General features: G+C 33.7%; 2 protein-coding genes across 3 annotated transcripts; one reads left to right on the top strand and one right to left on the bottom strand.

The window, feature by feature from the left end:
* Positions 1–1,158: 1,158 nt before the first annotated feature.
* Positions 1,159–3,044, bottom strand: ADS1 (MATE efflux family protein). The gene has a single exon (XM_022298973.2). The coding sequence runs from the start codon at positions 2,764–2,766 to the stop codon at positions 1,231–1,233; it is 1,536 nt and encodes a 511-aa protein (XP_022154665.1). The 5' UTR covers positions 2,767–3,044; the 3' UTR covers positions 1,159–1,230.
* A 12,557-nt stretch (positions 3,045–15,601) lies between these two features.
* HXK1 (hexokinase 1) lies at positions 15,602–24,442 on the top strand. Of its 2 annotated transcripts, XM_088127580.1 has the most exons (12): positions 15,602–15,759; positions 16,201–16,261; positions 16,358–16,451; positions 19,870–20,143; positions 20,899–21,049; positions 21,133–21,315; positions 21,994–22,068; positions 22,257–22,412; positions 22,581–22,679; positions 22,782–22,912; positions 23,467–23,548; positions 23,709–24,442. In XM_088127580.1, the coding sequence occupies exons 1-12, from the start codon at positions 15,662–15,664 to the stop codon at positions 24,072–24,074; spliced, it is 1,770 nt and encodes a 589-aa protein (XP_087983706.1). In that variant the 5' UTR covers positions 15,602–15,661; the 3' UTR covers positions 24,075–24,442. The 2 variants fall into 2 exon arrangements, with proteins under 2 accessions (XP_087983706.1, XP_087983705.1); XM_088127579.1 differs by lacking the exons at positions 15,602–15,759; positions 16,201–16,261; positions 16,358–16,451 and adding an exon at positions 19,467–19,607 and having other exon boundaries at positions 19,705–20,143.
* Positions 24,443–24,763: the final 321 nt, after the last annotated feature.

The following is a 24,763-nucleotide window of genomic DNA, read 5'->3' as shown; positions in this document are numbered from 1 at the left end:
TGTTAAGGATCTCACATTAAAAACAGAGGGGACCTAACAATGGTTTATAATAGACATGGATTACTCATTTCATTGCCAATTGATTTTGAGATGGAACCCATGAATATTGATATGGTATCAGAGTCCAAAAAGCTCAAACGGATCTTGAGGGGACCTAACATTTCGTATGAGGAGGACAAGTAAAAAAAAAAAAATTATTCAATATGGTTGCTACACAGTTATGAATGCTTTTAATAATTATTGGAGATTTAGATTTGAAATCTGCGTGCTCTTATAACCCTTAGATATATGTTCAAAATACATTTTGTAATATCTCTCTTATGAATTTAAGGATGTAAAACCACCAACTACATTGTTGTGGTCTCTTCAATAATTTGCTTGAGGAAAAAAATGGGGGTGAAAAAAATGGGCGGAGAGAGGGGCATAATGGGAATGGAAGGAAAACGGTGATACTGTTAGAAACAGATCCATGATGTTTTTTGTGCACGTACTGACCTACCATAGGTCTGTGATGGTGATGGGTGCTACTATGCATGCGTTAGATTAGAACATCCAACCAAAAACAAAACTTATGAAAGAAACAGACCAAACATGTCTGAATTTTTGAGACATTTCCCTCAACTCCAATTCCCCCTTCATTAATGCCATTTTTCTAACAAATTTTACCCCCCACCCCCTTAGTGATAAGATTTTGTTCTAATATAATCAAAGTCTTATCCCAATTTCAAATACAATAGGAAGATGAATTCCATGGGTTTGAAGTTGTCTTCCTGGATGGATAATATAAAATATTCAAATAAGGATTAGAAGAACATCAATATTTAGGAGATCTTTTTAAATTAAATAACTTCGATATTATAAATTAATAGTGACGATTGATTTAAAATTTTTCATGATTATACAAGAATAGTTAGTACAAAAGATAACAATGATTAAGATAAATAGAAAAATGTACATGGATAGAACGTTGAAATTTTGTCCACACTCTAATAAGTTGTACTTCGTATTTGTTTATATTGACAACTGAATTAATTTTGACTAATTCATAATATATGATAACGAAATTTTTGTCATACGATTATAGTTATTAAAGTCGATAGATACTGCGAATTAATTAATTAAATAAATATGGAAAAAAAAAATTGATGCAGATAGGATCTCGAAGAGGTAAAAAAGAAAGGTTTTTCTTCTGGAGCTAAACAATAAAATTGGTTTACAATTTGGTGTAAATTAAGATGAATTATGTGGCGGAGAAATCAAGGGTAATTCTTCACCCGCAGTACACGTCAGCATGTGGGACCTACAAGCTTGGAAGTCCCAGTCAGTGGTGCCGATTACATACAACATAAGCCCAGCACAACAAACTTGGGCCGACAATAGGCCCAACCAAAGCCCACAAAACCCAACCCCTAACCTGAACGCGAGCCCAACCGCCACCGGCATGCCCACGCCGTAAAACGCGCCGAGGTTTATGTTCGCCGCCGTGGATGGCCGCGCGCTCCCTCTCAGAACGCCGCACCCGACTGTCTGCGGGCAGTTCCCGAGCTCACACAGCCCCAAAATCGGCAGCGCCACCGACGTAAGCCGCAGGATTTCCGCGTCGTCGGTGAACATCCGGGCCCACTTATTCCTCATCCCCGTCGCGAACATCGTGGCCCCCAATCCCAACATCGCCGCCACAAACACCGCCACCACGGCGGATAATTTCGCCTTGTGCGGCCGGCCGGCGCCGAGTTCGTTTCCGACGCGGGTGGAGACAGCGAAGCCAAGCGACGATGGAAAAATATAAATCAACGACGTCGTTTGAATCAAAACCCCCATGGAAGCGACGGTTGCTTTGGGGCCCACCAGAAGGCCACACAGCACGATCATAATCTCGTACCACCACCACTCCAAGCAAACCGAGACGCAGCTCGGCGCGGCTAGCTCCAGCAGCGGCTTCCAGCCGCTCAGACACTCCCGGCTCGGCGCCGTCCAAGTAGGAGCGTGAACCCCCGAAACGACGACGTACGCCACCAAAAAAACCAACACCAGAAAATTGGTAGCCGCCGCCGCCGCCGCCACGCCGGCCACGCCAAACTCGAAATGGGACACCAACAGCAAATTGATCGGCACGTGAAAGACAGCCCCGGCGAGCGATGCTAAAGTGAGAGGGACGGTGACGCCCTGAGCGCGAAGGTAAATGCGGATTGGGTTAATAAACGAATTCGTCACCAGCTCCGGGAGAGAGAAAATCAAATAAGTCTGCGCCATCTCTGTAATCCCCGGATCTTGACGGAGAAACAGTAAAATTTTCGCCATTTTTACCCAGAGTAAAGAAATGGGTATTGAAGAAACGAGGAGAAAAATCACCGCGCGGTGAAGGGTTAAAGAGAGAAGCTTCGGACGGTGGGCTCCGAATGCCTGAGAACAGAGTGGCTCCATTCCCAAAGCCAACCCGGAGAGAACAGAGTAGCCGGTGATGTTGGCGAAGGCGATGGCGAGAGAACCGGCGGCGAGTTCAATGTCACCGAGCCGGCCGAGAAAAAGCATGGATATGATTGAACGAGAGTAAATTATGAGAGCCGTCAGAGCAATTGGAAAAGCCAGAGAGAACAGAGATTTCGCTTCGCTTATAATCTCCCAGGAAAAAAATTGCTCCGTCTGCTTTTTGGGGAAAACATCAAACAACTGAAATATTTGCGGCGGCGGGAATTTGGATGAAGAGAGAGTGGGGGCAGGGGCAGGGGCAGGGGCAGGGGCAGAGGAGGAGATTGAAACACACATGATGATTGAAGGAGAATGAATTGAAGAAGTACTTGTTTGTGGGAATCAGGTACATGAATTGCTCAGAGAGATACCCCCGTAGAGAGCACTCCTTTTTGTTTTTTGTTTTTTGTTTTTTTTTTCCTTCTTCTTTTTCTTCTCTTGCTCGAGGGAATGGGGAGGCTTTATGGGATAAGGTATTAATAGAAGGGAAAAGGGAGAGAAGGGGGGGATTTTTTTACATATTGGATCATAACTTGCCATAATAAATTTATTTTCATTCCTTTTTTCAAGTCTTTTCCATCTCTCTCTCTCTCTCTCTAAAGGAATATAGCTTTGAATCTGTGACTGAATCGGCAATGGCGAACTTCATTGTGTTTGTGTGATACCCTTTATTTCTTTCATTTTCTTTTACGTTGGTTGAGATTTAAAAAAATATTTGTCTGTTCAGATTTGTCAGCTGTGTTCTGAAATATGGTTCAATTTCCCATGAAGAAAAGAGAGGGAGGCAAAAGAGTGAGTTTTGAAAATTTTTAAAGAAAAATGTCAACTTTTTTTCCTCTTTTAAATGAAAATTTGCAACTCGTATCATTGAAAGTTTTGCAACAATTCTAAGTTTTTAGATATCATTTAGTAACCATAGAGTTTATAAGTGATTTTTGAGGTCTTGTAAATTTGAAAGGGGTTCACACGAATTGAAAATTTTAAACTAGTTTTAGTGAAAATAACTATGTCAAAAGTTAAAAGAACCTTTTATTTTAAAATCTTTATACTCCATATTCCTTGCACTAGAAAAAGAAAATAAATCACTTTGTAAAAATGTATAAATTGAGTTCGGTTTCGATCAATTTTCACTATTTATAAATGATTGATGCTTGAAACATATAAAAAGGAACTAACTTTTTATATATATATATATATATATATAGAATTAGATGAAATAATATTAATTAGATTCAGATTCAAAGGGGTTAAAGTTACGGTGACAACATAATATTGTATTGTATGGTAAAAATCAGTCATCAGCACAATTGGAATGTTCCTGAAAACTGTCTACCTTTGTTTCTCTAAGTACTGTCCTCTCTGCCTCTTTCTCCTGCAAAACTTTCACATGTAATTATACTTTTTACTGTTTACCATTCCTTTTCTCTTTTCTTCATAAAACCAATCAGTTGACTATGATTTTTTGGGAAAGAAAATTGCATTTTCATTTTTCCCCCACAGGCCATGATGGGGGATGGGCTCTGGGCCAAGAGCCTGTTTTCCTTTCATCTGATTGGAGGAATAGAACCATAGAGATAGAAGCATTTTGTTCACAAACTTGGAATTTGAATCTCATTCTCATATTTCCACATCATTCCCTAGACCTTTCCAATGCAATCAAATATATTATCCTATTTATCGAACAAGTTATATTAATATCTCTCTTTTCATACTTTACACTATATCCTTCGTCTCGAGACATCTAAAACATTTATTTTAGTTCAACAGAAGATTTGAACTTTTGACTTTTGAAAGAGGTTCTTAATACCTTAATCAATTTGAGCAACATCTAATTTTTAACAATCATATTCTTCCATTTTCAGAAACGTGTCCAAACCATGATTGAAGCTATAGAGAGTCCGAGTCCCACTGTATACCAACACAAAACCCACGAGTCTTGGTGGTTCTTCTCAAATGCAAACCACCAATGGGCAGAAAGAAAGCCACCATCACCAACAAAAGGAAAGCCATCCCATGGATCAAATTTGGAAACTTGACTGCAAACTTATCCTTTTCTGGATGTCTCCCACACACCCAAATGGACAGAACATGGCTGTCTCCAATGCATAATTTGACCAATATTGGGAAGGGAGTAAATCAAGTCATTAAGCAAAATTTCCCATTTGGAATAATTAGAATCATTATTTCCAATCACAATCATATAATCAAGAACAAGTGGTCAAAACAACGACCCAAAAGGGGGAGGGGTGGCGTGATGGACGCAGAGAGGGAAAATGAGAAGAGATTGAAGAGGTCATTTTCTCACAGGCATTTCATCAAACAGATGGAAGGAGGGAAACAGAATTTGGGTGGCCTAAAGCGCCACTCTCCCCTTGATAACCCCATTTATCCAATCTTCTGTCTGAGACTCTATTGTCGTTTACTAAACATACAAAATAGGTTCCAGAGAGAGAAAGAGAGAATTTTCTTATCTAGGTTGTGAGGTTTTGAAGAGGAGAGGCAGCTTCCTTGGAGTGAACAAGAGAAGAGAGAGACCCACAGAAGAAAATTGGGAGAGAAAAAATTAAATGCCATTCTGACAAGTATGTTTTTGGCTCTTGGTGCGTCACTTCCTTGTTTCTATAACAGGAGCACCTTGTTTGTTCCCCGTTTTTGTGCCATTGGGATTCACAGCATTTTCCCTAAAAACTCTCTTCTACTTTTCTTACTTTTTTTCTTCTTTTTCCTTTTTTCATTTTGATTTGAATGATACAATTTTGAATTTATTACATGAGACAACTTGTGGGTTGAGATGTGAGATGCATTCCGTGCATTTGTTGATATTTTGACACCATTCTCATTAACTCTTCCCTCGGGAGTTCCACTCGAGGAAACAGAGTCGGTGTTGAGTTAAATTTTCTAACCATATATGGAATTGTAGACAATTGTATAGACTTACTAGTCTTGATGGTTATGAAGGATGATGTATGACATATTGGACCTATCATAATTGAAGAAAAAATCAATATATATTTTGTTTATGTAACGTATTATTTTTTGGACTTTTTTTTAAGACAAGTTTTATTACTAACATGTTTACTTTTGACTCTAAGGATTGGAAGACTTTTGAGTTTGAGAATTATCTCTCTCATTTATATGTTAACATTTTTTAAAGGAGTGAGGGTGTCTTTGAGAGTGATAGTAGAATGAATAATTTTGAAAAAAAAATATAAGTATAATTGATGTGATACCTTGAAAATCAATTTTTAAATTTGCCGAACATGATTAATGGAAATGGGAGTGATTTTGATAATAGCAACCTAAATCACTCCCAAACATATCCTAAGATTTGAATCCTTCCTTCCCATCTCATATTTTAATTTTGGAGAGTCACGGGTGGGTTTAAAAAATTATTGATTGAATAATTGAAATATGAATAGGAATTCTCTATTTTGATGGGGTCCTAGATGAACTTATATCATCCTAAAGATTCCTACCAAATGAAGACCATCTTCATCAATAGGTTTATTTTGGATAAGGCTACACATAGGTCATTTGATTCCTTGAATGAAGTATATACCTTTCTTTTCTTACTCTTGAAAAATTTGTAATTTCTCCTTGATATTTATACTCAATATAACATACATTACATATGAGGGATTTTGGGATTTCGTTTCCTTTTTGACCTTTCCAAAACCTTTGACTTGAAACAATTCCTACATGTATGTAAAGAAAACAATAGAAATTTACTTATTTTGATTATAGCAATTGAAGAGTGATTAGTGTATGAATTTAACAAATATAACAAAATCTATTATACCAATATGGATATCAAGCATTTAAGTTATTGCCATTATTAACAATATTTGTAGGGATATATTATAAATATTTACTTCTATAGTTTGGAAACTTAGGATTTGAGCATTAATTATACAACTTTTTTAAGGATCTTTTTTTTTTTTTTAAACCTGAACACTCTAAATTATTAAAAGAATATTGAATATATTAGTTTAGGAGTTAGGACAATGGAATATTTGGGCTTTCTAGATTTGCACTACAAGACGGTGACCAAAAGGCTACTTATTATGGCAAAGTTAATAAAAGCATAAACCAAACGGGCTATTTTTATTTTTATTTTTATTTTATTAACCAAGTGGGGGAAAAAAATACCCAGTGGTGTTTTATTGTGTAAAGCAGACTGTCGTGGAAGGAATATCTTGATTCTTATTGGGTGGGTGGTGGGGTGGGTCCCACAGATGAAAATTGGTAGTGGGGCCCACGGGGGATATTTTAATGGTGATGATGGGCTTTGCTAGTTGGGTGTGTGGTGATCATGGGGGCACATGATCCAGCTGCCTAACTCTGCTGTGTATGACTCATTCAGGCCCTTCTATGTTTGACTCCTGTCTATAGTATATATATCTATTTTAATTAGTTTATTTTCAGAAAGAATTATGAGAAAAAAGAAAAAGAAAAACTATCATTACCATTAATAAACCAAAACTGACGTAGGGATCTAAAGAACTTACAACTTATTAATCGAAGATGTGTCTTAATTGAGTAATATTCAAAGTTGATTGGTAACAATGTTATAACTTTATAACAACTTTTACAATAATAAAATTATGACAATTAATTTAGATGCTGGGTACGAATTTTTTTCCCTAAAACTATAAGAAATTAATTGAGTTTCAAACTAGTATTCCAATATTTAATGAGAAAATTTAGATTTTCATTTTTTCTGCTAATTTTGTTGGGAAGAAAAATATGGGAATACGTGGCAGTGCTCCAGGATATTGGAAAAGGGAGTGCCAAGCTGGAAAAGAAGCTTTTTGGACAAACCATCCTACACTACACGTCTTGGCCTTCCAGAATTTCGATGAATTTCTTTTTAGAATATGTGTATATATCGTAACCTATTAATTTTAATTTTTAACTTCTATTTATTTATATTTTTTTTAAACATAGTTGGCAACAAAATAACAACATATCACCCAAGTTACGATCACACATTCATCCAGCTCGTCTAAAATTCAGACATGTATTCAATACTTAATTGTAAATCCCTCAAATCCATAGAAGACTACCCTTAAAAGCGTCTAGCTACTAAAGTTACGAGATTGAAAGAAAATCATATTCCTCCAGCTTGTCTTTCTCATTTTTACCTCCATTTTTGTTAGTTCGAGGAATACACAATATTCTCTCCATTCGCGAAGTAAAAATGGAAGGAAGAAAAATAGAAAAATTGATGAGACAGTTAGAGAAATTTTTCAAATTATGAGTTCTACTTCTATATGATAAATATTTTACTAAACTATCATTTAGCATAGTCAATTCTCACGCTCACTAAATTAAATTAACTTCACCTCAACGATCGTACTTTCACGAACGAACAGCAAAAGCTTTTCAACCACACCTACATTAGTGACATGCGAAATCATTTGCATTAAGGTACACAATTTCGCCTTCAGAGTTCGGGAAAGTAGCGCCCTATTTATTTCCTTTTTTTTTTGTGTGATTTTCTCACCCTGTAGAGGAAGCCATCTCACATTTAAGCCTTGAGAGAGGGGACGAGACGATTGAAGAGTTAATAACCTCTTTTATTTTGTGCCATGAATGGAGAAATGTAAGTTATTTTCCAATTCCAACAACCTTCTTTACACTGTCCATAACTCTCGATTTCTTCTGTTCCAAGGTACACCAACGACATTAGGATAAACTCTTTGATCCTTAGAGTGAGTCGAAAGTGTTGATAGTTTTAGGCCTCGGTAATGTATATTCAAGAAATGAGAATTTGGTCAATCGACAATGAGAGGAGTAGCTCATGTCCATTATAAACTATTATAAGGTCTCTTCCCTTTTTAATGTAGGATCCTTAACAAGATTTATGTCCAATCTATGTTAATTTAGATTATCTCGAGCCCAAAGAATAATATTGAAAGTCGGCCGACAAAACACTTTTATTTTGTTTGGTATACTTGCCCCTCGTACAAACTTCCACCAATTTGTCATTCCTAAATCCTCACCCTTAGAATTATCTTTTTTATCTTTTAGTTTAATGTGTGAGGGTAGAGATTTCCAACTTCCAATTTTTGATCGAGGATGAGTTATATTCAAATTGGCATATTAGTGGTAGTTTAATAGGGTATTAACGTTGTAGATTCTAAGTTGGAGCTCTCATAATGTCATTTATTATCTAATTAATATTCATATTTTCATTGGTTAAATTTAGTCCTAATGTCTAGGTTCATTAGTGTGAGAAGTATACATGAAAAAGGGGACTTAGAGAAAAACACTCTAATTTAAAGAAATGGTGGTACATCATAATTACAAATAAGGGAGGATTTTTTATACCATTGTGAAGTATGCAGAAACCTTAATGTCCTCCCAAAGGTTGATAGAAGACTTTGAAGAATCTGAAAACGTTTTGTTGTTCCGCTCCAGCCATATTAACTAAAGAAGGAAACTAATGGATCTTAATTAGAATTACATTTTGGCTAGTATCGTATTATTTAATACATTATCATTTGAAATCGAAAAGAATATCAATTCTACTTACATATCATGTTAAATAAGCACTGTGTAAACATAAATATTAGGGTAATTGATTTGAGAGCTACGTTGGGAGTACTTTTGACACGACTTATGAGTACTTCTCTTCATTTGAAACGTTGATCACATGATTTATGTATTCTTTCAAAAAATATAAAAAAAATGCTTACTCTATGAAAAGCTTCTGCGTCAAATGGTCAAGCATTTTTAGGAAAGTAAAACCAAACATCCAAGTATGGATCATTGAATATTTTTCACTAAAATGCTTATAATCAAAATACTTTTTAACAGCATACACTGTACTCATTGAAAAAACAATCCCAAAAACACACCTTCTTCAATCATTTAACGCACATGTTAATCATCAGTGCTAATTTAATCATTTTATTATTTTAATCTTCTAGCATAAAACAATAGAATCGGAGGTAGCCAATCCTAAGGCAGCCTCAGATTGCTTATTTTAATACCATCCATAAAAATTCCAAGAAAAAAAAAAAAAACTATAGCCTTTCACGTGATACATCAGATTCTTACACAGCCAATGCCAAAGCCAGCTATTCGCACAGCTCATCTTCATTTCCAGAAAGCTCACAAAAAGGTTCAAAAGAAAAGCCAAATAATCCAAAACCAGTGCAAAAAAAAGATATTCAAAATCGAGTGTCGTAGGCTTGAAAAATAAAATTGCTTTTGCTAGTTAAAAAACTTGTATATACAATTTTGAAAATTTTCTTAAAAATAAGGAAGCATCCGCACTCATAGATTTCATCTCAAAACATTACCACGTGCTTTACAAACCTTATTGATTCTTTGATCTTTTTCAATGAAAGATTCTATAAGAGATAAAATAGTTACGAAACACTTATGTTTTTTAGAATTACAAACAGTTTTTTTTTTTTTTTTTTTTTTTTGCAAATTATGCTACTTTAGTATATATGCTGTATTTTATTTTTGTGTTCAGATTAATTAAAACATCTATTTGGCATATTTAAAACTATTTTTGACTGAGAAATTCTAAAAACAATATTTTTATATTTGTTTTGGATTTTGAATTTGAAGCTGCTGAATTATCTGACATAACAAAAAATATATTATTTCATGGTATAAACAAAATTTATTTTTTATTAAAATTAAAATATGTAAAATTATATAATATTATAAAATAATTATTCTACAAAAATTGTAACATATATATTAATAGATTAATTAATGGGGCAGTTGTAAATATAGCACAAATATTTAACAAAATAGCAACCACATTTAGTTTTTTCAAATATAACACTTAAAAAAGCAGAGATCCAATTTTAAAATGATAACTTTACCCAAATAATGTATATCTGTAATATATCTGGTAATATATTTGTATTACATCTGACTATTGATATATGTATGTAATATACGTATGATATACTACTAATATACTTATAATATGTATGTGATATACATATGATATACGACTGATATAATAAGTGAAAAATTGTGTTATATTTAAAAATTTTAAAAAACAAGTGATATATTTTGAAATATAAAAAAGATTTTTACTACCCACCCCAATTTATCTTATTTAATACTATTTTAAATTGAACTAAATATTTAGTTGGTAATTAAAGTTTTAGCTAGAATGAATTATTTCCAGATTTATATTTTCGTGGGATCACCAACCAAACGTTGTCTTTGAATAATAATATCTCCATCTCTTGCGAATCTTTTTTAAACTTTTTCTTCAGCTGCCACTTCAATCTTTTTCTTTTTCTTTTTCTGTTTTCTGCATGGCTTTCCAAAACTGTCAAAGTTTGAAGTTAAGAGAAAATATATTGAAACAGTGAGTTGCTGTTGCATGCTGTTGCAGTTGTTGCTGGTGAGGCCACTAGGGGCAATATTGGAAGATGGCCATATCGCACGTGGGGCGCAGATCTCCGCACATGGATGTGCGATGACACACATTCTCTTCAAAAAAACCAAATTAAACAATAAAAATAGACCAGTCAGGTTATTGAGTTTTATTAATTTTAATTTGGCCCTTCTTTTTTTGCTGGATTCTCTATATATCTAACTTTAAAAAGGGATGAATCTCTGCCATGAACAAATTAAATCTGTGCTGTGTTGTTCTTAATGGGAATCTGCTTTGAAAAATGTGTTTAATTATTTATAATAGCTTTACAAACTTTAGGTTTATGTCACCAAATTCAAATTGTTCTCTGTTGTTTTATGGGATTCTTTTTCTTTTTCTTTTTCATGTTTCAAAACCTAGCTGGTAATTAGATGTGATCCATAAATGATTTAAGTTTTAAGTTACCCGATTCTTTTCACCTCATCTAAAAGTATTTATCCTTGATGGTTATTGATGTACGTGATTTCACTCATTGACTTATTCTACTACTCCAATATGGTCAGTTAAAAGTTAAGAGTGTTTAACCTTGCGATGCGTGATCCTTTCTGTTCTGCATATTTTCTATTTCAATACTCGAGTTAAAGCGTGACAAATAATAATGTTTTTGGCTATAATTGGACTCCTTGCCATTTAAGATGCATAACATTATTCAGTACTGCTTCCCCTTGATAGCATGATGACTGAGTATTTGAATTTGAGATGAAATGTTTAAATTCCATGGTATTTTATCATCAACGTGGACCTTTTAAGAGGATGATGTACGTACGTATAAGCATGAACCTAAAGCTTCCAAGAAGTTTCATGATTTGATTGTCTCTTGAAGAAAAAGAACCCGAATTTTATGTTCTTGTCATTAATTAGTTAGGTGATGGTTTATGATTACAATTTAGTTAGATGAGCTTGTCATGAATTAGATATCTCAATAACTGTTGGGATTATGGAGCCAAAACAGAAAACCATATCTGTGAAGAAAATAATTTTTCAATACTATTACAAATTCCTACCGGGTAGGATATTGTTGTGTTATAAAGATTACAATATTATTTTCGAATTATGATATTTGACCTATTATAAATAGAGCCTTTATGTTATGGTTTCAATATCCTCTTATAATTAAGATATGTGGTTGTCATGAATTAGATATCTCAATAACAATATAATTCAGACATCCATTTCAAGGTTACCTCGTCTCTGGTTTTCAATTTTTGAAAAATATATATAAGTGTTTTGATAATTGGTTCTAGTTTTTATTTTTCATTATTTAGAAATGTTTCTAAAATTGTATAGAAATTTTGAAACGTGAAAAATAAGTTTCTCTTTCTCTCATTATTATTATTATTATTTTTGTTTTCTAAAACACAAATAAAATATATTTTTCCATCATTCTTGACTTAGTAAATGCATATAAATAATATTTAAAAACAAAATCTAACGTAAAAATTTTGAATATTTAATTTAAAAATTTTAATTTTCATATAAAATTTAAAGGTTCAAAGAAGATGAGCAATAAATAAGAAATAGTTATCGAGTACCTTTCTACTTTTCTTTATTTAAAAAGAGGAAATATAAACGAGAAACAAAATATATAAAAGTGTTATCCAACGAGCTGAGCCCTAAAATATTGAATAATTATTCAAGATTAATTCAAAAGTCATATGCCTAACAATCTTTTTTTCTCATTTTTAATTAAAGTTTTGACACGGTACATTTGTTTGCAATAATTATTGTTAAAAAAAATCGAAATTAAAAAAAAAATTCATATGAGATGGACTTCTCTTTGAGAAGTGGTCTCCTACACACACTTTGGATTATTCAATCTTGATAGGATATAATCATAATGTTTCACATCTACTTTCCAATAAAAACATGATAATTAAGCAATAATTAATTGTGCCCCAAAGTTACTCTTATGCACATGTAAGTAAAAAAGAATATTGATCCAATACTAATTATTACTTTGGGCTCCAACAATTTACTCAATAATAGACCCAAAAGCAACAAATTCCATAAAAGAATAATCCCACCTCGCTCATTTGATTAAGTGACGCAATTAGATATATGTTTGAAAATTGATCATTCTTTTAAAATATGTAAAAGGAAGTTTTAAACAAATGAAAGCATAATGGCCCATTATATTTAGCAATTTTCTAATTTAATTTCTCAATTCATTATAATCTTTGACTTTTGGTCAATGATATATGTTTTATCAGTTAGTTGAGCTATATTTCATATGTTTTTATTCTTAATTTTCTATTTTCTTAAAGTTAATTAACACAAAAAAAACAATTATCAAATACATTTTTAAAACAATTATTAATTGTGGAATGACCTCTAAATATCTACACAGATCTCCACTGTAAGTTGCTATTAAGAAGATTAATTAGGAGAGTAATAACCAAAAAGATCCTATTAACATACACATAATGGAAAATAGATTTTCCAATAGAAATAGAAGATTGCACACATACACCCACATTCTATTTTATCATAGTTCCTCAAAGACTTGTTGACCCACAATCATTTGTGGTTTAATTTTTTACATGCCCATTAAGGCCAACCCTAATGAATTCAATAAAAAGTCGTCGGTTTTTTTTTTTGAATATAATGATTTCAATGCATGATTAATAAATCAAAATTCGGTGTTGTACCTTTTTTAAAAAATTAAAATGGGTCAAATACTAAAGAGAGGTAAAATTGAAGGGGGAGAAAAGTCAAAAAGGAGAAAAAAAAAACACCCATTATCACCACTTGACTAAATATAAAACCTTATCTTAAGTTGACAAAATAGGGAATAGGGTAATTCTGTTGTTCAATATAATTCCCCACAAGCCAATTTATTGAGCGATTAGGAAATGGACATTCATTTGATTTTATTGGGTCAACTTTTCGTACACCCACAATGTTTGGAGGGGGAAATTCTCTCTTATAAAGACAAAAGAGAAACCCTAGTATGTGTGCATCCCTTAGCTTAAACAAGTCGAAAACGCGCTCGACAATTAATTGCTTGACCTAAATTTTTATACCGACGCAAAAACTTGAAAGTATTATGTGAGAAAAATTGAAGTTTGTGTTCATAGTTGATAGACTATAGACCAATAAAGTATATACATTGGTAGGAAATGTTTATAATAACGGAACCAATCGGGTCAATACCTTGTGGGTATTATGGGAATTTGAACTCATTCTTTTTTATTTTTTTTTTATAATTTTCTTATCGTTGTTGCTTTTTTTTTTATATATATAAAAATTTTCGACCAATTTATGTATATTAACAAGCTACCAATATTTTCAATCTAAATATACAAAAAAGTAAATGGGTTTCTATTCATTGACTTTCAAAGAAAGTTTTGAGGCCTTGTTACTCTTTTTGGTTACCAAATTTCAATGAGAAAATGATCGAGTCACCATTGACCACCTTGAGGCTTGAGTCCCACACCATTAACAATGTTAATGATAGTGAAATTATAAATGTAAGCTTCACTTACTTTATGTTACCTCAATGGATGTTTTGTCATGTGCATGTAATACTTTTTAAATTTTTCATAATTTTAACACATTCTTTATTTCGAGATAAAATAGTTAAATTTGAAAAAATTTGAGAATCTAGTAATTTTATTCTTCGTTTTATTATTATTATATATATAATTAATTTTGAGAAACAAAAAAAAATTATCTAATATTGAGTGACAATTGATGTGGTACTCCATTTCATTTTACTTTCTTAAAGATTTAGTTTTTTTTTCCATGGCCAAATCTCATTAATTAATTTGCATACTGTAATTTCATTTCTTTGAAATTAAAGAGAGATCATAGGGGGGAAAATTAAGTGGTGGGTCAGTTGAAAAATAATCATTGCTAAAATCCTCAAAAGTGATACTAATTTAATATATTTTAATGGTATATGCCTTTGAAAATGTTTTATTTTGAATGAGGCAAATCCCATGTGGGGTTGGCCACAAAAATCTCTAGGATTTTTTGTTGGGATCCTCATGATGTTTGAATCTCTTGTTGGAGTAAGAAAAAAAATCATTGTTATTTTTAAAATTCACTTTGAAAAAAAAAAATCATACCCACCCAAAAAATTTATAAATAAACTAAGTAAAAAAAAATGCAGATATGCTACTTGAACATAATTTAGCTAATTTAGACATTAATAACTTCCAATGTGTATATGTGAAACAAAAGGAGAAAAATCCCTTATTCTTATATATTTGAATTTTCCTCCTTATTTGAAGAATTGTAATATTCTAAAATATATGTGTATATATACTCACTATATCAACTAATAAAGAAAGTAACTCTTGTGTTCTCTACATTGTGGCTTCATTTATATTTTATATATCTGTCTAATAATTTTATAAGTATTAATTACGAAACTTGAGATTTATTTCTTGTACAAGAGATCTCAATACTTACTATAGCTTAATGTAAGTTTTTGAATATATAAAAAATAAAACTATTGATTAACTAATCTTCTAGCAGGCCTAGATGTTTATTTGGGCTGAAATAGAGCCCATAACTGTTCTCTAACTTCGCCGCAGAATAATTTTCAGAAATGGGCTTGGATGGGCCGAAATAGTCCATAACTGTTTTCTAAACTTTGCCTAGGGCTGAAAGCCCATAACTTACCTAGAGATCTGTTTGGGCCGAAATATAGTAAAGTCCAATACTATTATCTAAAGGGTTAGAGAAATGGGCCTAGCTCAGACTAATCTTCTTTTATTCGTTCGTTAAAACTTTGCCACAGCCCTGATCCACTGGGCTTCTTTGGAAATGGAACGGAAAGTTTCGAAGCCGGGAAACGACCGGGAAATTATGGCGCCGTCGTCTCAGAGCAAGCGGCGGAAAACCGATCAAACACCGTCTCGCCGGTAATTCTTGCCTCTCCTCTACGGCCACCGCCGTCGGATAAATGCATACTGTCTTTTCTGTTCGCTAAACGAAACTTTTCAGTTTATTTTTCTTTGCCATGAGTTGTTCTTGATGAAGCACTACGGATGTGAGGGTTAAAAATCTAAAAGTTTGAGACTACGACGTAGATGTTAGTTACTGCCGATGGTTTCGTTGGCAATTGCAGGAATTTGTATTGAGTTTGGAGGATTGAATGAAATTCTCGATCAAGAGATTTTAATAGTACGTAGTTTTGATTTTCTATTTTTGGATAATGGATAATAATCTGGAATTCTGGATTGAATCGTACCTTCGTAATTGACCTTTTCAACTATGAAAGGAAAGATCAAAACAACAGCGGACTTTTGTATTCGCTGCTTTAATTTTGAGTTAAGTTTATTCGAAAAACCTGTCGATTGCAGAACTTTATCTTCAGCTGCTGTAGAGAGAGAGAGAGTTTCAGCATCAACGAAAGGCTCGACTGTGAGGATATCTTTTCCTTGGTTTTGCTTTCCTTATAAACTGCCATGGTTATTTATCAGACATAAGATTTCTTATGAAAATTTTGGATTCGCACAGTTTCCTGTTGCTACTGGAAGTGAATTCAGGATTCAACAGGCTAAGAGTTTTGCTGTGGCACAGGCCAAACAAGATGGTTGCACTGGTAATTTTAAGATCCTTGATTCCCCATTTGGAAATTTTCTTTTGCCTGTTATTCCTTCTCCCGCAGAATTCGTTGAATAGTAGTTTCGAATCTGATACTGGTTCTACCAGATTTTGCTAGCTGATATGATTCTGCGAGTGTTGAACTTTTTTGTATGATTGAGATATGAATACTGTAGAAAATCTGAGTTCCAAACCTTCTCCAATGGATATATTTTCTCTGTTAGTATAACATTTCCCTGAGTGATTGGGCATGGCTTTTAGCTTATAACTTCAAGAGTTAATGGAGATCAACTCTTTTTTGAAAGCCCAGTAGTGTGATATTTTTAATTTTCTATTCGGTGGTGGACTGAGAACTCTCGGGTATAAACGTCAAATCATATCATGTAAAAGATACATAATTCTGATCACTATGTTGGGCAGATTCCTCCTACCCATCTCCTCTCCATGTGTGTGGTTCTTGCGAGTATACCAATGTAGTATTGACAGGAAAAAAGGGGAAACTATTATGCTTATTTTGCATCTGAGAACCATTCGAGATGGATAAGATTTGAGAGTTGGATGCCCCAAGCAAAAGAACGTGGCCATGTGGTACTTAACAACCTGTTTTTCCAATAAAAAAAACTACTGTTCTAGGAACAACAAGTAGTTCAGGAATCTGATTTCTATTTGGATTTAGAACTAAAGGAATGACAAGTACCTAATGGAGGGGCTGCGTGGCAAAGGCCCCTAACTCTGAGAGGTCCTTAAGAGTTGGCCCCTAAAATTTAAGGAAACATTACCTCAATTGGTAGGTATAAACATAATGGTGAAAAGAAGTACCTCAGGTTAACAACTCTTGGGTTGGGGTAGTGGTGGGGAAAGGGCCTCTTTGGCTCTAACGTCCAATCAATTTGTCTTCATCTCAATATCTCGCTTGGAAAATTTCTGATAGTACAAGAGTATGGATACTCATTTAGTTCATTGCCTGCACCAACATCGTATTAAAGATGATGTATGGTCCACAAACATTAAAAAATTATTTATGGAGACAAAATCATAATGCGAACAAAGAGAGTATGGTACTCTCATAGTACTTGAATTTTTCCTATATCTTCTTTAGTGGCCTAATTAAGATATTAAATATGTCAGTGATTTTTATTGTTAAATATTATGTAATTCTCATTTCGCATGTTGTACTAACAAAGAAGACAACCGTCTTTAAATTTGGATCAAAGTGGAGGTAGAATTTTTTATTATATAGAACATCATAGCCATATTAGATTTTTAAGTATTTCAAGAGTTCTTCCACCAATAAAATATTGTAGAGACTGCAAAATGGTATGCTTGTGTTCTCTTTCAAATTTGTATATGATGTTTTGTCTTTCCTTCCTTCATTTCTTGACAATATTTCTGATCATACTTTACAAGACTTTGCTATCAGTTCTAATTTTTGCTTTCATAGTTGTGGTGAAGATTAACTTCTTCTACCATCGATTTCTTCTTCTTCACACCTCAAAGAAATCTCAAATTAACTCATGGTTTGTAAAAGTTCATAGAATCTCTCTTTAGATGGAATGGTCTACTTTCTTATAGACATCTATTTCGTCCTGTCTTTCTTCAAGACAGTGTCTAGATTGTGATACTGTTTTTGCAAATAAAAAATTAGTTTGTATGTAAATTTTCTATTTTAGAATTGGTGTGATTATGTTCATCTTTTGTCAAGGTCAAATTGGGTGTTAATTAAAGTTGATCCCAAAATAACAAAATAATGAAATGATACCTCTGGATATAGTCTGAAAAGAGTTTTAAAAACTCTATGATGGTAGGTAGGAGGTATTTCAATGATTTATATAGAAATTTTTTACTCATAATTTGGACATTCTAGACACTCTAGAAGCTCAAGTCAAATAACTGGACCCGATAAACTAATGTGCTCAGATAAACATTTATATGCGGAAAAGAAAAATTCATTTTCAAAGTCCAATGAGGCTGCTTTTAGATTTATTCAAAATTGACATTTATTAGTTGCATGATCTTTTTTTTCTTAAAACAGCCCAAATCATATCCAATCAAATGATTTTTTAATAATACCCAAATTATAAATTATTGAAAAGTATCATTATTTTCCAATTTTGCAACCCAATCATTTTTTTTCCTTTAACCTTTATGGTTAGAATGAGCATTTAATCAAAACCATATAATTTTGTTGAAATTCAAAATTTAAGTAGAAATCATAGCGAAAAATACTTTCTAAGCTGTCACTTTTATATCCATCCTGGTTTATACGCCAGCAAAAGGTTCTTTAAATTTATCCACTTTATTTACAACTTAAATGAAGAATAAATGAGTAATTTTAAAACACGAATAAATTGTCCTATTAATAGGTCATATAATGACAAGCATGTAGGGATGAATTTACCAATTGGCGTTTTGGCCCGGAGTCACGTGATTTTTTTAATAATACTTTATTTTAAACTTATTCCAAATATAAAGATTTATAAAGATTTAAATCAAGGACCTCTAGATTCTCTGGATTAAAAAGCAGACGTGCCACCACAAAATTGCGAGCATAGGTCGTCTTAAGCATTGTTCTTGAAAATAGTTTGAGGTTGATATATATTTGGAATAAATTTAAAATAAAGCATTATTAAAAAAAAAAAACTCGGAGTCATATGATCCAATTGCAACAAATTTGACAAAAAAGAAAAAAAAAAGAACTTCTATTTTGTTCCACTTATTTGTCATTGGAGTCGAATTTGATTTTTTTTTTTTTTTTGTGGTGATATAGTATAATATCACGATCAATTTCTTTCGTTTCTTTAAATTAATTTTTCCATTTTTATTTTGAACAGATAATTTCTGTAAGTGGAGTCATATTCTTATCTCAAATAAAAGAACAACTATAATAAAAGAATCAAAATTGAAATTTGCATCAAGTTTAATTTAAAATACAAAAAGTTGAAAGCTTTATACAAAAATATATTTTGTAATGCGGTTTTCGTAATTTACCAAGTTGAAATCAAACCGAAGCTACAGGGTAGGAATTTGCATGTGTTTGCACAAGCTAATTTTGCACCCAAAAAAGGTAGAATGATTTTGATAAATCACTTTACTGGGTTTTGTGAGGTGTTGATATCACCGAGAAAAAAGTTGATTTTGCTGGAAACTCGCTCAAATTCTTTGGGTTTCCTTCTAAATCCCTAATTTTACTGTTCTTTTCTAATTAAATAACATATTTTTCCCATTTTTACTAATTTTTCAGACTCGCAAATTTAACGTAGGAACTTGCAAACTATAAGCTGATGCGAAGCTTCTTTTTGGTGAATCAAGAATTTGCCTAATCGAGAAAGAGTAGGAAGGGAACAGAACAACAAAGTTTGTGGCTTTTGCTTACGAGCCTGACTTTTCTCATTGAATTGGAGTTTGGAGTGTTTTCGTTGGTTGTGAGATGGGCAAGGTTGCGGTGGGAGCGGCGGTGGTGTGCGCAGCTGCGGTTTGCGCGGCAGCGGCGCTAGTGGTGCGCCACCGGATGAGAAACTCCGGGAAGTGGGCTCGAGCAATGGTCATTCTGCGGGAGTTCGAGGAAAAGTGTGGAACTCCTATCGGGAAACTGAGGCAAGTTGCTGATGCCATGGCCGTCGAGATGCACGCTGGCCTCGCATCGGAAGGTGGTAGCAAGCTCAAGATGCTGATTAGCTACGTCGATAATCTCCCCACCGGGTACTGTAAATTATGTTTTATTCGGTTACCTTTTCGATTTCCTAATGAATATTATTAGATCTATTTGTTCGGCTGTTGCGTCTGTTACTGGTGTTTTGTTTGAGATGTTTTATGATAATGAAGCCTCTTAAAAGTTCCCACCTTTGGTGTATGGTTCGTATGCTGATCTTGATTTAAATGTTTCGCTGTGAACTTATTGTTTTTTGAGCTCATGCAAAGGCTTAAAAGACGACGAAACATTTTTTTTTCTAGTTGTTTTGTTTGTATTTCAGGTTCATTTTGTGATCTCGAGAGTTCGAAGTTTGTAAATTTTATATTTAGTATTGTGGAGTTCTTTCCTAGATCTATCTTGAAGTTTTAATATAATATTCATGGTGATCTCCTTATCAATTATTGGTCTGTCGAGTTTACATCAATTCTTTCATTTTGTTACTATGACCTCTATGGATGGTACTTTTAGTTTATGCAATTATTCTGTTGTAAGAGACAATAGTTTATGAACTTGTTCTATCTTTCATCCTATTGTTATTTTTATTTTTGAAGTTGTTTTAGATCTCAATTGGTTTCACCCTTTTAAAGTAATCTCAGTTGAATCCTTTTACTCCGAATAGCAGTTGGATATCTACACTTCAAATTCAAATGGGCAGTTATTGATTCAAGAAATTTTAAGAGTAGTTCCAATTTAATTTTACATGGCATATTCCTCCATGGTTGATGTCTTTTAAAATGACAGTTTGTTTTCCTCATAAATTTAGAGATGAAAAAGGGCTCTTCTACGCATTGGATCTTGGCGGTACAAATTTTCGAGTGTTGCGTGTGCAGTTGGGAGGGAGAGACAATCGAGTTGTTAAGCAAGAATTTGAGGAGGTTTCGATACCTCCACACTTGATGACTGGATCTTCAGAAGTTAGTATTTTCCTCTCAAATTTATAGTCTGGATTTCCTTAGGATGGAGCATATGCTGAAGTATCTGGTGCTGATTCTGTCAGGCACTATTTGATTTTATAGCTCAAGCTCTTGCAAAATTTGTTGCTGAAGAGGGTGAAGGCTTTCACCCAGCACCGGGAAGGCAAAGGGAACTTGGTTTTACTTTCTCCTTCCCTGTGAGACAAACATCAATATCATCAGGGACACTTATTAAATGGACAAAAGGCTTCAACATTGAAGACACGGTTAATCCTAACTACTTGAGTTCTATTATCGTTCTTTATGTTGATTGTTAACCATTTTTGTTTATGTAATATTGTTGTTTCATCATTTTCCAGATTAAAATGGCATTAAAACCATACAGAAGATTTCCATTATCATTTTAAAGAACATTTGATTAGTTTCATTAGGGGTTTTTTTCTTTTGTGTTGAATATGCATTATGTTATCTGGCAGAATGATACTCTTGTCCATGGTATGGAATTATTTGCTACCCAGTTCTTTGGGATGAGGAAAGATAAACAGATTGTGCCCGCATTGCAATGCTAGGTTTGGTCAAAAGACACCCATTCTTCGTTAGCAACGATGTGTCATGCTGGCAACATAGTTTTATTATTAAATAATCTATTATTTCCATTGAAATTAAATGCAGACTTATTAGTTTGTTTTTAAGGGGTTGTGATAGGGCCAGGGATTTAGAATCGATATTCCAGAGAAGTTAATTGACATTTTATCTTGACCATTCATTGATTGAATGATTCAATGGATACGAGTAAATGATCCTTATTAAAGTGTATGAAACCTTCATATATTTCACAAGGAGTTTGCTATGCTATGTACCGTGAAATTTTGCTTTTACTAATTAAAATTTTCTGTGAAGTTGACATTCAGTTGTGTGTTGTGTCTTGACTGTTACCATTTCAGGTTGGGGAAGATGTGGTGGGTGAATTAACCAAAGCCATGGAAAGACTGAAACTTGACATGCGTGTAACAGCTTTGGTAATTCCCATTGTTGATTGTTCAACTTGAAGTTTTTGTTTTTGTTTTTCTTCCCCTTTTCCTTTTTCCTTTGCTAATGCTTGATATACAATTTTGCAATACAATTGTATAATTTTATATTTCTGGGGTTGGGGGGTGGGTGGGTGTATGCATTGTTTTGTGCTGACTTTGTCCTTCTTGAGATATAGGTAAATGACACAATTGGAACGTTAGCGGGAGGTAGATACTATAATAACGATGTAATTGCTGCTGTGATTTTGGGTACTGGGACAAATGCAGCTTATGTAGAGCGAGTCCACGCTATTCCTAAGTGGCATGGTCTCCTTCCTAAATCAGGAGAAATGGTTAGTGGCTTGTGAGATTTGTTGTTTGTTCTTTGACAAGCTAGTGTTCTTCTATACTTCTCCTGCACTCTCCCTTCAATTTTCTTTGATCATTAAAGTTATACAATCTATGTTGGGTGCCTGACTTTGTCGATGTAATAATACCTGGGATATCATGTACTAATGCAGGTAATTAACATGGAATGGGGCAACTTCCGGTCCTCGCATCTGCCACTAACAGAATATGATCACGCATTGGATGTTGAGAGTTTGAACCCTGGAGAACAGGTAAAATCATTTCTTAATACACTCTTCATCTCAACTCACTAGAACTAGAAGAAATGGTTTTATTAATATTCATTGAATAATTCTCTCCACTACTACTTTCAGATTTTCGAAAAGATGATTTCTGGTATGTACTTGGGAGAAATTGTACGGAGAGTATTGTTCAAGATGGCTGACGAAGCAGCTCTCTTTGGCGATACGGTTCCACCCAAACTCAAAATTCCATTTATATTGAGGTATACCCTATCTTATCTGGGTCATTTGTGAGCACATGCACTCCAATATCCATGATGATATTTCCTTGAAAACCCCTTGGCTGATTTTGGAGTTCACATTCTGTAATGTAATGACATTCCAAATCTGAAACCATTATTATTGCTAGTTTATATGTTGGCTGGAACTTGCATTCATATACTGATCAATAGATACCGACCTGCCATCCTCTCTGTTTCTGGCTGATGATGGATCGAAAACTAATTCTTTAAACCAATTTTTTCCCTTATTTATGGTTAAAAACTGTATTATGGTCTTTAAAGTTTGGCTTGTATTGACATACTTGGCTTGTATGTGCAGCAAGCTCAAATTTTAGGAACTACACATATTTGTATCGAGTATGGTCGTCATCAACTTTTCCTTATAAAAAATGTGCATGTCTTTTCTTCCTGTGAAGCGTTAACTTCGTATTCGAATGGACTGCTTAGATAATTATCCTATAGTGCCATTTTAGTTCAATTTCAAAATTCACTTTCCACTTGCAAATGTAACTTTTAGTTGCTCCAAAAATATCCAGGACACCTCACATGTCTGCCATGCATCACGACACATCTCCGGACCTCAAAATTGTTGGCAGCAAACTGAAGGATATCTTAGAGGTGAGACATCATTCACCCAGAAAATCTGTGACCTCAAATGATCTCTTTGCTTGTAATGAACTTAATTATGCTATTTCATAATCTTTAAACAGGAGGACATTATAGAAATGAACTCCGTAGGTATAGATTACTCACTCTTAATCTTCTGCTTTACTGCCAGATATCTAATACCTCCCTGAAAACAAGAAAAATAATAGTGGAACTTTGTGACATTGTTGCCACACGGGGTGCGCGTCTGTCTGCTGCTGGTATCTTTGGAATTCTGAAGAAACTGGGGAGAGATACAGTCCGGGAGGAGAAGCAGAAGTCTGTCGTAGCACTGGATGGAGGGTTGTTCGAGCACTACACTAAATTCAGAACCGCAATGGAGAGTACGCTGAATGAGCTACTCGGTGACGATGTTGCTGGAAATATTGTCATCGAGCATTCAAATGATGGCTCGGGCATTGGAGCTGCACTGCTTGCAGCCTCGCACTCTCAATATCTTGAGGTAGACTCCCAATATCTCGAGGTAGACGAGTCCTGAGGGGAAGGTGGGTCAAAATTGGAGATAGTAATTTACGGAGAGGCAGAAGCTTTAGATTTTTTGTTGTTGAATTTTCTGCTCTCCTTTGCAGAATATCACTCTCTGGTGCCTTCTCTCCCCATCCTTTATTTATGGTTATTGAGAGCATACGAAATTAAGTAAAGTTTTTGGTCGGATTAACCGTTAAAAGTAGCCAATAAAAGAAGAGATGGGGGGGGTCTCCAAGGATCAATTTTACATATTATCAGGCATAAGCATAAGCTATGTGTTTGTACTTCTATTGAATTTGGGTGTTGTAATCAAAACATCCAACTGTCTTTTGCATATTATCTTTTCATACAAAGGTAAAGCTTAAGGGCTTTAAAGAATCGTTTTTATAGCCAATCTTACATAGTTCAACAATCGTGAGTTTGAAATACCACCCTCACATGTCGTTGAGCTTTACAAAAAAACTGTTCTCGTTAGAAAGTATTTATGATATGTTAACCAGTGATAAGTTGGAGTTGATGAGTTGGTCTTAACGATTTAATTTTTATACTTTCAAAATAGTAAAAATCGTTAATTTTTATACTTTCAAAATAGTAAAAATTTAGTTTTATACTTTCAAAATGGTAAAAATTTAGTTCATAAGCATTAGTATCCAATTTAAAGATTGAATAAGATTTCTTAGATGTGTAAATAATTGTTAT

This window comes from Momordica charantia (genome assembly GCF_013281855.1).
Source record: "Momordica charantia cultivar OHB3-1 chromosome 8 unlocalized genomic scaffold, Mcharantia_2.0 BLBB01000008.1, whole genome shotgun sequence".
Lineage (NCBI taxonomy): Eukaryota > Viridiplantae > Streptophyta > Magnoliopsida > Cucurbitales > Cucurbitaceae > Momordica > Momordica charantia.
This window is presented reverse-complemented; position numbering and strand designations above follow the sequence as displayed.